General features: G+C 42.2%; 1 protein-coding gene across 1 annotated transcript in view; it reads right to left on the reverse strand.

Annotated features, from left to right (window-relative positions):
- Nucleotides 1-13,145, reverse strand: part of PIGN (phosphatidylinositol glycan anchor biosynthesis class N) — a 110,037-nt gene that overhangs the window by 21,431 nt on the left and 75,461 nt on the right. Inside the window, exons 19-21 of the mRNA XM_049823972.1 lie at nucleotides 10,788-10,899; nucleotides 6,925-7,033; nucleotides 494-596 (exon numbers count right to left, since the gene is read on the reverse strand). Coding sequence (XP_049679929.1) covers nucleotides 494-596; nucleotides 6,925-7,033; nucleotides 10,788-10,899 — 324 coding nt within the window. The remainder of the gene's footprint in view (nucleotides 1-493; nucleotides 597-6,924; nucleotides 7,034-10,787; nucleotides 10,900-13,145) is intronic.

The following is a 13,145-nucleotide window of genomic DNA, read 5'->3' on the forward strand; positions in this document are numbered from 1 at the left end:
CTCTTTATGGGGACTAGCATCCCTCTGAAAAAAATTACTTCCATGAAAATCTCTCTGAATAAAATTTTCCCTCATTTTCGGGCTACCTGTTTCCTGTCACACGTCATTTAAGCCATAACTAGACACCAGTGCTGAGCAAACGGGAAAGAAGTTTCCTTTTGTTTGCAAGCAGAAAAGCACATGCCAAAACAACAAAAGACATAAACTAAACCAGACTTATTTTGGTGCAAGATTGTTTGAATACATACCCTTCCAGCCACTGCTTGGTCTAGCCGAAAGGAATGTCAACAAAACAGTGTTGATAATACAAGGAGGAATATGGAAGTTCCCCTGAAATTTTGTTTAGGAAACTAAACAAGGAGATAAATGGTGAGACTACAGCTGGAACCACATGTTACACCTTTAACAGAAATGTTCATGAGATTCAGCAGTTTCACATTTAGCCCTTGATTTTCATATGTAAGACCAATCAAACAGAGTAAGAAAGAAGTACCCTGTGCTGAGGAGCAGGTAGGTGGACATCAGGGAGAGCAATATGCTGAACAGTCGCTGAAAGAGAAATGTGGGGCTCAGCAACGGCAACACCGAGGAAGAAACTGCAATAGAGAGAGATCCACCAGTCACTACATGCAAAACATTTCATTCTCAGTAACAAGATAACATTCTCCAAATCTTGACACTTTATGTACAGAAATTCAATACCGGTCATACATGCCTTTCTAGTTTCAGAAGTTACTTTTGCTAAAGAAAAAACAATGTTTGGAATGCTTAATATTTAACAAAAGTAATTTTAGTTCTCTATAATTTTAATTCCCTGGCTTTCTACCTCACAGCTTTTAGAATTTCTCACAAACTGATGTTAATAAGTCCTTAAGATGATGCAGAAGCACTACTCGAAAAAACCACTCAAACTTGACTGTTTAATACTACTCTGAGAACCACTTACCATGGCCCCAAGGACCTCTGGCAGCTCCAAGATCGTGGTTACAGAGCCACTGCTCCACTGGATTAGATTAGGAAACCTGCCACATTTTGAGGTGCAACTGAAAATACTGGTAGTAAAGATACAGAAACTATCAATTTATTAGCTTCTCTACTTGAAAATTTTAAAACAGGAATATTTAAGGAACTAGAGGGGATCTATCTGTCATGATTTATGCCCTTGCTTTCAACTTGCAATGCATTTCTCTAATGCAGGTGTGCGATTTTAAGAGTTGCATGTTGCTCCTTAGTGCAGTCCGCTGCTCAACTGCCCAGTCAGCTCTGGTTAGAAGAGTCTGTGCCACCCCTAAAGACACTCCTCTAGCTGGGAAACTTCTGCAGGTGAGGACAGGGCCCAACAGTTTGCAGGAGGTGAGGAAAACTGGGAAGAGAGGAAATGGGCTACTGGGAAAGCAAGTAAAGACAAAGAAGAGTAAAGGGAAAGCGGCCAGTGCTTGAAGCAAGGAGACAGAGAAGGAAAAGCATTGCTGTGATTTAATCTTTAAACCTGATTTTTTTAATATGAAAGTTTTATGTGTTTATAAAGAAGTGTGCTGACAAATAACATTGGTGTGATTCTTCATTGTGATATAGTGCCCTCACGTTACTGAATCACTCAAAGACTACATAAACAGAAAGTCATAATTAATTATCACTCTATAAAGAAACAGAAATAAAACTATTAATATATGGAAAGTGCTCGCTGATGCTTATTGTCACAGTATACATTAGTATTTATAGTAAACATATCAACAAAATAAAGATGAGGCTGTTTCTAAAATGTGGGGTCAGTATATTTTATTTCCTGCCTTTCTGCCTTGGCCACTGCTACAATTACAGAGTAAGTGACTTCATTTCAAGGGTGCTCCAGCCTTTCAGCATCACTTGTAGCTTTCTATATTTAAAGAAGGCCCAACTCAAGGAGGAACTCCAGGGACTTCACTGCAAGTCAGAACAGCTGCAAAGAAATTCAGCACGGCAACTGGCCTCTTTGAATGACACTCAACACATCAGATGTGTATCACTCTCTGAGCGCAATCATAGATGAGAACAGATGAGTGGCTGGTAGGTAATAGTTAGCCTTTCCCTTCCATCTCTGATGTGACACATCAGATGTTAACCAACAAAAGACCTACAGGTTTCTGGCTGACCTGTACAAATCTCTGTACATGTCCCCTGCAGACAGTAGCCACACCAAATTCCTCAAAATTTGGCAAGTTGCTATGATAGATTTCCACTGATGAAAACGTTAAAACATAATATACATTCATTTAGAAATATCTGCTAACATAGAGACAGTTCTGAAGAACATGGGAAGCAGCTGGATTAACTTTATGCCTCCTGGTTTTACCTCTGTGTTTGTGGTTAACGTACACTGCACAAACCATACAGTGTAACAGCTAAAGCCAGCTAGACGCAGGCCTGCAGGGACCCACCCATCACTAATTCATTTGCCTGATTCTCCAAAAACCAGTCTTTCTTCAAAAAAATAATTTTAGGCCTAAATTAAAACTTTAAACAAGGTAGGCTTCATATTAATCAGAATGAATAGCTGGGGAGGGAGGAACAATTTTCCAGAAAACTTCACAAGTTTCATTATCCTACTGACATGATAATAATAATCCTATCAATGTTATTATGAATAAACATTGGTAACTGTGTTTCTGGTTATATAAATACACACAGAGGTACAAAATAAGAGTTCAGTAAGTAACAGTGCCATTTTTCCGCAACTAAGCAAAAAGATGAAGAGGAGTTTGACCAGCTGTAATGCCATCAACCTTGGAAAAGCTACAGTAGACCTTGGTACCTTAATTCTTATGGTGCCATATTTGTGGTACATACTAGTGACAAGGCAGGTGCTAGTTGTGGTTATGGTAGTGACAAGGCATTTCTCTCCAACAGGAACACTGAGGATATGTTGTTGGATGCCTTAGCTTTTTACCTGCTTAGTTCTGTGTTTAATTATGTAGAGCAGCTTCAGCAAGTACATAAAGCTCCTACCTTGTATATCATATTCACTTAAAATGATTACTTCCAGTCTGAAAGACTTTGCTAAAATATTCAATACTACCATGGTAGCAAGTAGACTTTTTGGGTACATACAGTTTACTTCACTCTTAGGTTTATTTTTATCATAGAAACATCACCCACAGCAAAGGGAATTTTTGATATACTTTTTCATCATAACTCTAGACCTCTCTGCCCAAATCATCTCTTAGATGAAAAACATTTTTATCTCACCCTTACATAGGAGAGAAAGATAACCTTTACCCTCAATTCCTGCTCAAGTAAGCCAAGCAGGACATCATTGATTTCATAGACTTTACAACTGCAAGGAATTCATCCACGCAGTGATCCCCACTTAGCTTAGCAGGTTACAAAGAGTTAGGAAAGCATGATGGAAAGGAAAATGCTCCAAAGAAAACTACATTACAAAGAGAGCATTGCTCACATACACACTGATCACAATCAATTGTATTAATCTTGAATTGATTTCATAGAATCACAGAATGGTCTGGGTTGGAAGGGACCTTAAAGATCACCTAGTTCCAACCCCCCCTGCCATGGGCAGGGACACCTTCCACTAGACCAGGTTGCTCAAAGCCCCATCCAGCCTGGCCTTGAACACTGCCAGGGATGGGACATCCACAACCTCTGGGCAACCTGTTCCAGTGCCTCACCACCCTCACAGTGAAGAACTTCCTGACAGCTAATCTAAATCTGCCCTCTTTCAGTTTAAAGCCATTACCCCTTGTCCTATCACTACATGCCCTTGTAAAAAGTCCCTCTCCAGCTTTCTTGTAGGCCACCTTCAGGTACTGGAAGGCCGCTATAAGGTCTCCCTGGAGCCTTCTCTTCTCCAGGCTGAACAACCCCAACTCTCTCAGCCTGTCTCCAGCCCTCTGATCATCTTCGTGGCCCTCCTCTGGGCTCACTCCAACAGGTCCATGTCCCTTCTATGTTGGGGGTCCCAGAACTGAATGCACTACTCCAGGTGGGTCTCATAAGAGTGGAATAGATGGGGAGAATCACCTCCCTCAACCTGCTAGTCATGCTTCTTTTGATGCAGCCCAGGATACGGCCGGCTTTCTGGGCTTCAAACACACATTGCCAGGTCATGCTGAGCTTCTCATCAACCAACATCCCCAAGTTCTTCCCCTCAGGGCTGCTCTCAATCCATTCTCTGCCCAGCCTGTATTTGTGCTTGGGATTGCCCTGACTCATGTGCAGGACCTTGCACTTGGCCTTGTAGAACTTCATGAGGTTCACACACAGGCCCATCTCTCAAGACTGTCAAGGTTGCTCTGGATGGCATCCCTTCCCTCCAGAATGTTGACCGCATGACACAGCTTGGTGTTATTGGCAAACTTGCTGAGGGCACACTCTACCCCACTGTCCATGCCGCCAACAAAGATGTTAAGCAGTGCTGGCCCCAGTAGCGACCCCTGAGGAATGTCACTCATCACTGGTCTCCACTTGGACATCAAGCCGTTGCCCGCAACTCTGCGTGTGACCATCCAGCCAATTCCTTATTCACTGAGTGGTCCACCCATCAAATCCGTGTCTCTCCAATTTAGAGACAAGGATGTCATGTGGGACAGTGTCAAATGCTTTGCACAAGTCCAGGCAGATAACATCAGTGGCTCTTCCCTTATCCACCAATGCTGTAACCCTGTCGTAAAAAGCCACCAAATTTGTCGGGCATGATTTGCCCTTAATGAAGCCATGTTGGTTGTCACTGATTACCTCCTCATTTTTCATACGCCTTAGCATAGCTTCCAGGAGGACCTGCTCCATGATCTTGCCTGGCACAGAGCTGAGACTAACTGGCTTGTAGTTCCCTGGCTCTTCCTTTTTTCCCTTTTTAAAAATGGGGGTTATGTTTCCACGTTTGCAGTCAGTGGAAACTTCCCTGGACTGCCAGAACTTCTCAAATATGATGGAGAGTGGCTTAGCAACTTCATCTGCCAGTTCCCTGAGGACCTGCAGATACATCTCATCCGGTCCCACGGACTTGTGCACCTTCAGGTTCCTTAGATGGTCTTGAACCTCATCTCCTCCTACTGTGGGCAGTTCTTCATTCTCCCAGTCCCTGCCTTTGCTTTCTGCAACTTGGGTGGTGTGGCTAGAGCACTTGTCAGTGAAGACTGAGGCAATAAAGTCATTGAGTACCTCAGCGTTCTCCATATCCTGGGTAACCAGCTCTCCTGTTTCCTTCCAGAGAGGACCCACACTTTCCCTAGTCTTCCTTTTATCACCAATGTACCTACAGAAGCTTTTCTTGCTGCCCTTGACATCCCTGGCCAGATTCAATTCTATCAGGCCTTTAGCTTTCCTAACCTGATCCCTGGCTGCTCAGACAATTTCTCTGTATTCCTTCCAAGCTACCTGTCCTTACTTCCACCCTCTGCAGGCTTCCTTTCTGTGTTTGAGTTTGTCCAAGAGCTCCTTGTTCATACATGCAGGCAACCTGCCCTTTTTGCCTGACTTCCTCTTTGTTGGGATGCATGGCTCCTGAGCCTGGAGGAGGTGATCCTTGAATATTAACCAGCTTTCTTGAGTCCCTCTTCCCTCCAGGGCTTTATCCTATGGTATTCTACCAAGCAGATCCCTGAAGAGGCCCTAAAGTCTGCCCTCCTGAAGTCCAGGGTAGCAAGCTTACTGTGCACTCTTTCACTGCCCTAAGGGATGAGCTTGAACTCCACCATTTCACGGTCACTGCAGCCAAGGCTGCCCTTGAACTTCACATTCCTCACCAGTGCCTCCTTGTTGGTGAGAAGAAAGTCCAGCATAGCACCTCTCCTCATTGGTTTCTCCATCACTTGGAGAAGGAAGTTGTCATAATGCATTCCAGGAACCTCCTGCATTGCTTATACCCTGCTGTGTTGTCCCTCCAACAGATATTGGGGTGTTCAAGTCCCCCATGAGGACCAGGGCTTATGAATGTGAGGCTGCTTCTATCTGTCTATAGAGGGCCTCATCCACTTGGTCTTCCTGGTCAGGTGGCCTGTAGCAGACCCCCACTATAATGTCACCTGTCCCTGCTCTCCCTTTAATCCTCCTCATCCATCCCCAGGCAGAGCTCCATGCACTCTAGCCGGTCTTTGACAGAGACACCCCCTCATCTCCTTGATGCCAGTAAGATCACAGCCCTGCAGGCATGCACATGTCTCTAACTCTTCTTGTTTATTCCCCATGCTAGAGGAATTTAAGTGGGCCTCCTGATGAAGCTGACTTTCTGGCTGGAGTGGCTGGAACTCCTTTGTGCTGCTCTTCAGGTGCTCTCCTGCTGACCTGTGATCCCTCTCCAGGCTCTGGGCATCTATTGCTGGCACTGGCATTTTAATTTTAGAGTGGTGAAAAATCCATGGACTTGTAAATCGTTTTTTTTTCTTTAATAATTAGGTTCTAACAGATATCAAACATACATTAGCATCATTAGTTCACACGTATTTTGCAAGGCAGCTCTGAAAAGCACTTCCATACCCCAAGGGTCTCCATCACCAGCTGCAACTTCAAGTTTCTATTGATATTCAGCAACAACCTTTCCTCACTTTCTTATGCTCAACTGGATTGCTTGCAGAACATCTCAGATCACCCTTATATGGCTCCAAGTGAAACAAAAAGGGAATTCATACCATCATATCCCTAAAAGAGGTCTTCAAGATATTCAGGATATTCAAAACAAAAGATAAAGCTACTTGTAAATCAGTTGTTTGCATTGTATTACAAATGTACAAATAAGTAATATATTTAGAAGACTAAGATTCCTCAAAAAAACTCACTTAGGAAAGAATAGTGAACACATGGAGGAACTATTAGGAGTCAAATAAAGGAATATGCACAAAACTAAGACGTAAACAAATGTCACTGCCCTCCACCCAACCACAAACCCCACAAACTATCTGCATGCAAGTTTGAGAGGGAAGATGTTCTTACCTAGAGTCATCCAGCTAATAATTTGATTCAATACAGGCAATCCCTGTTTGTTCTTAAGACTCTCATGGGTACTGCTCACAACATATGTTGAAAGTGCAATACTCAACATCTAGAAAGAAGAAATCAGATAATAAAACACCTAATTAATCTATGTATCTCTGCCATCCCATACTAAATATGTAAATATGCTTTAGAGTTGCATAAACACATCCTCTGAATCAATGTAACAGGAAGTCTGATCTGTAGTGTCAAGTATTTCTAGCTTTTTACAATTTATGCTTTTTAAAACAACTTTTTATTATTATTATTATTGTCTATTTGTACTATCTTAAAATAGTTTAAACAAGTGCCCTGGATCACTGATTTGACATGATAAGCTTTCTGTCAGGATTGGTTACTTAAACACTCATGTAAACCACAGAAACCATACACCCCCAGTTTTTCAAGAAGCACTTATCCTCAAACAGCAACCACAGAGAACTAGCACAACCTCTGGCTTTGCTGCAGGATCAGGTACAGGGTGCAGGGGAAGGCTAGTTAAAGCAAGAGTTTTGCATGGACAGCACAGCTCCTGTACGAAGAGACAGCAGCAGCAGAGCAGATTGGAGGTGGATTTTAAGAGATGGAAAGAAGCTGCAATCTTAGCAGACTGTTCAAATGAAATTGTCTGAACCATCTCAAGCAGAGCCCTCTGCCTTGGAGAAGCAGTGAAGCTGAAGAGGGTTTCTTTTACTTGACTAATTCAAGAGACACCATTCAGTCATCAAGTAGATGTGAAAAACCTTAGGAAAATTACCCCATCAGTCAGTTATTTTTGAAAGATGACAATTATCCAAGAAAATGCTTGAGCCCAGTTTTCAATTGCTGCTATTTATTCAGAATTCTGCAGTTCCACTAAGAGGCAAATCAAGCATGCATGGTACTTTGCAAACATGTGCTTTAAAACTGCATTACAAGGTATAATTGCTGTTGTGGCTTTTTTTAGTTCAAAGCAACTACATAGTGTTCACATCCATCACTTTTTACCATATGAATAGCTGCCATTCCCCGGCCAGACACAGTGATACCTACTGGTACCTGCCAGTCAGCATCCTTTTTTGGCCCGGTTTCACGGGTGCTCAGTATCCGCTGCTTCTATTTAATTTCAGGCCACAAGAACGTGTAACTTGTACTTCTGTGTGACATCAATAAGCTAGGCCAAAGCATTAAGCCTCCAAAAGCTCAGGGAATTGGCCCCTTTAGACCTCTGATGTTTATTTGGGATGCTTTTGTGGTATTCAGGCCAGATCTCTCCCCTTTGATATATTTTTTCAACTTCTTTTAGCATCATGAGCTCTGGTAATCCCGCTGCTATCCCCTAGCCGCTGGTGAAGTCACTTGCACTCACTTTGTGTCATCTCCTGTAATGTATCTTGTGCCATGGAAGACTTGTGATGACCTGGGCACGTTAGTAAACCCAACTTACTGCTGCTAGATCTATGCCAGCATCCAGGGAAGGGCTCAGCATCTGCTTTTGAGACTCCTGTGTTCACAGTTTAGGTAATGTTTAAACTGCTCTCAGCTTTCACCAACATCTCCAAGACTGTGGAACAGAGCGGAAGCAACTTGGAGATGCAAACTGAGGTCTCCAGCTAAGAATCTGTCTTCTTTCCCCCCTCACAACTTTCTTTGAAGTTCAGAGATTATTCTTGAAAGGATGAAGAGCTGGCCTCTGAGAAACACTCATCCACAGGTCACAGCTAGAAAGAAATCAGGGGTGACATCTGCAGTCCCAACACCTCTCCACCAGCAGCTCTGGCTGGGAGCTCTCTGAAGCATTTAACATGATAACCCATAAAGAAAGTGTTAGGAGAACCAGCACCATCAGCTGGACACTTTAAAAGGCACACAAAGAAGACAGACCTGTAGCAAATTAATCTATCTTCTCATTCCCCAAAATGAAGAAACATCAATCAATCTTAGTTTCCTGTCTAGGAAGGAACAACGTTATCAGAGGAGAGCATAACTTTCAGTGACTGCCTCCAAAACCACATATGGGGGAGCTGCCAAAACTACTTATAAGAAACCCCTTGTCAGATGCAAAGCAGGAACCTGATCATGTGTGGTTATGTATATGAATGTCAGTGAAGTGATCACAGTCTGTCATTGCAAAATAGGTCTGTTGCATCTGACTAGAGGATTCATCACACCATTAAAACTGCCTGGGAGTTCAAAATGCTCCAAACCACCGTTTTTGAAGATTACCCCCTTCCCTGTCCCCAACAACAACTCAAAAGAAAACACAAAAGGAGAACGAGGGAAATTAATCACCCAGAAATACTAGTCTTCTGGCAAATGTTTTTCTTTCGTATTGCTGTCCATTTCAAAGCAACTAAATGCAACCTAACCTCAAAACAAGTTAATTACTTAGAAATGGGTAATGCCTCTGTAATGTCCTTTTCCCCCTCTAAGTCTGAATAATCTCCCCTTCCAATCCTTTCCTTACCCTCAGTGTGAATGGTAGATCCCGTGTTTTCCATTCCCAAGTAAGCTTTTAAAATAAAAATCTAACAGAGACTAGTAATTAGATGTCACTACTGTAAAATATCCTCTGATAAAGGAGCAATTTGAGGAGCTTTATGATATTCTCCAAGGTTGGGAGAAAAACAAAGATGTTACTCCCTGAACAAGGAGGCAGAACATTTTAATCTAATTAAGTATCCCAGGGCTCTGTGAATGAATTTCCCAATTCTCTAAAGTTGGCTCAAGAATAATCTGGCATTACTTTTTACTACAGATCTATTTCATCATCATCATCATCATCATCATCATCATTTGTGAACTTCTCCACGAAGTTACACCACATGAGATGCTGCAGCAGTTTTGTGGCAAGTCGATGTCAGTCAGCTGCCAGATGCCCACCTAGCTGTCCTCTCACTCCTCCATCCAGTACAATTTGTTTTCAGGCATTCCAGTGAGAAATCCACTGCTGAGTATATACTGAAAATATCTGTCCTAAATGCTTAGGAAAGGAACTGATACCTCTTTTCCACAGTTCAGCTGGAAAAGTTAAGAGAAACCACCAGCACATTACGCACGTGTGAGCTCTCAGGTAAAGGCATCTTAAGCATTCATTATTCTTTCCCCTCCTCCTTTTAACCAATTTAAGCTCCATACCTAAAACAGTGATATAATGAATGCATTGCTTAGCTCAGTAAGAAACTCCAGCATGTAAGTCATAACCAATAAAGCTGGTCCTGAAATAAAACCATTATCCTGTAATAAGTTTTAAAAAAACAAAAGAGGACAGCAGACATACAAGGTATTGTTAGAATCTTAAAGGCTCTCTAGAACTTAATTAGTACCTACTATGAAAAGATCTACCTATTTCATGAAGCCATAAAGAAAAAAAATCTCATCTTTCATCTGAAAGAAGATTTAACCAACAAAAAACCAGCTCAGTATCAGTCTCACTTTGTTATTCAACAGCCAGAAGCTGGAAAGAAGCCCCTGAACCAGCAAGCCTGTGCTTAGTGTGCATGTGCAATTCCTGCAAGGTCACTGGAAGTTACACACACAGACTGAAGGCAGGACAAACTGTCAAACTCTGAGTACAGCATCAAAATGTGTATGCACATCTATGTATCCATACACATAAATATGCACAGGATAAGCTTTTTGGGAACACAGCATTATGATATTTAAAAATGCATATTACCATGAGCACATGGTCCCCTTGAAATATTCAAGTAGAAAAGTCTTAGGAACAATAATTTACTTCTTGAAAATTGAACCCTTGGCAGGAACACATTCTGAGAAAGTACATAAAAATTTGCATGTAAAAACCCTCTAACATTCAGAATTACCGAAAAGTAGCAACTGACCTGATAAAAAAGTACTTTCAGATCTTCATTATTCCTGTACTTATTTTCGTTTTTACAAAGAGATACCAATGAGAAGCAAGAGATCAAGAGAGTCAGCAAACCAGTTCCTATTCTGTAAAAACAAACAAGAGAGCAATAAAATCCCAGGAAATATCATAAAAAGGCTCAGGAAATTTTCATATAAGTGTTCTTCACTAAGATGAAATAATTCAATACAGTATCAAGACTTAATACATTAAGGAAACTTAAACATCCAACTTTAGAAAAACAAAGTCCAATCCAGAATCAAGTGTGGTTTGGGGGTTTTTTTGGTTGGTTTTTTGGGGGGGTTGCCTTTTTTGTTGTTTTTTGTTGTTTGTTTGTAGTGGTTGGTTATTTCTTTGGTTTGGGGGTGAGGGAGGCCTGGGGGGTTGGTGGTGTTTTTGGTTTTTGGGGGAGTTTTGGGTTTTGTTTTGTTTTTTATACAAGCTTGCCATCCACAAATACAGTTACGCTCCTTTGATGCCAGTGGCAAAAAAAAACCCAAAAAAACCCAAACAAACCTCTCCATTTTGGCCACGTGTCTGATCTGTAATTTTTAGTACTTTCAATTACCTCCAAATAATATTTTGAACAAAATAGTAGCAGTGACCTGTGATGTAAACTTAGTGGTTTCAAGGTTTGTCATTTAACAGGGTAATTACACCACCATTACTACCAAATACATAGCTTTGTTTAAATGCAACAGCAAGACTAACGGGAAGATTGTCACTTATCACATAAACACAGGAAAAATACTGCCTGGCATTATTGAGTAAATATGCTAATTAATGACACTGTTCCAAAATAATAGACATGATTCACTAAAAGATCAATACTGATACCACCTCCAATTGTCTCCCTTCAGTCATCAAGCAAGCAGAGGAACTGTAAAGGCAGCAGAAGTTTTTGCATCTATTTGTCATGCTACAACCTTGATATGGAAGTAGCCAAACGACGCAGTCCTCGCTTCCACTTGTCCCTCAGCATCTCCACTGAAAGACTACTGACAAAAATGTCCATTTGCGACTGCTCCACTCATTGTGTTTTCTCAGACATAAATACAAAACTGTACAAACACCTCATATTCATAGGCATATCTCAATAGCAATTTTCAAGTAATTATCTAACCAATAGAGGAACATGGTTGCAGGCTACTCACTCACAGAATGGAGATTGGAAGTTATCTCTGGAGATCAGTCTAGTCCAACTACCTACTCAAAGCAGTGCCAAGTACAGCAGGCTGCTCGGGGCCATGTCTAGCAGGGTGTTGAATACTTCCACTGACGGAGACTCCGCAACCTCTCTGGGGAACCTGTTGCAGTGCTTGACCTCCCTCAGTGTAAACAAGCTTTTTTCATATGTTTAAATGGAATTTCCTGTATCTGAATTTTTGCCCATTTCTTGTCTCTTCGCTGGACACCAAGAAGAATGTCTTCTTTACTCTTCTCCCTCAGACAGGTATTTATATCCATTGATAAGATCCTCTTAAGTCTTCTCCAGAATAACCAGTTCCAGCTCTCTCAATCTCTCCTGCAGGATAAGCAGTCCCAGCTCTCACTCACTCTCGTGTGACACATGCTGTAAACTCTTACTCATCTTAATGACCATTCTCTGGACCTTGTCCAGCACGTCCACATCTTTCTTTCCGGAGAGCCCAGAACTGGACACAGCACTTTCAGACGTGTCTTGTCAGGGCTGAGTAGAGAGGAATAATCATCTTCCTCATCATCATCCTGGTGATGCCAAGGATACCATTGGGCTTCCCCACAAGTGGCACATCGCTGGCTCATGGTCAAACCAGCTGGTCCCAGCCTGTCCTGGTGCATGGAAAGTATTTCTGCTCAAGTGCAGGAATTTGCACTTCCCTTTTTTGAACTTCATGAGTTTCCAGTCTGCCCATTTCTCCAGCCTGCTGAGGTCCCTTTGAAGGGCAGCACGTCTATCTGCTGCATTGTCCTGGTTTCGGCTGGGATAGAGTTAATTTTCCTTCCAGTAGTTGGTACAGTGCTATGTTTTGGGTTCAGTATGAGAAGAACGTCAATAACACACTGATGTTTTCCGTATAAACACTACTTAGCAACAACTAAGTCAAGGATTTTTTCAGCTTCTCATGCCCAGCCAGCAAGAAGGCTGGAAGGGCACAAGGGGTTGGGAGGGGACACAGCCAGGGCAGCTGACCCAAACTGGCCAAAGGGGTATTCCAGACCGTGTGATGTCGTGCCCAGTATATAAACTGGGGGAAGTTGGCCTTGGCGGGGAGCTCAGGAACTAACTGGGCATTAGCCAGTGGGTGGTGAGCAATTGCATTATGCATCACTTGTTTTGTATATTTCAATC

Source organism: Accipiter gentilis, chromosome 20 (assembly GCF_929443795.1).
Source record: "Accipiter gentilis chromosome 20, bAccGen1.1, whole genome shotgun sequence".
Classification (NCBI taxonomy): Eukaryota; Metazoa; Chordata; class Aves; order Accipitriformes; family Accipitridae; genus Astur; species Astur gentilis.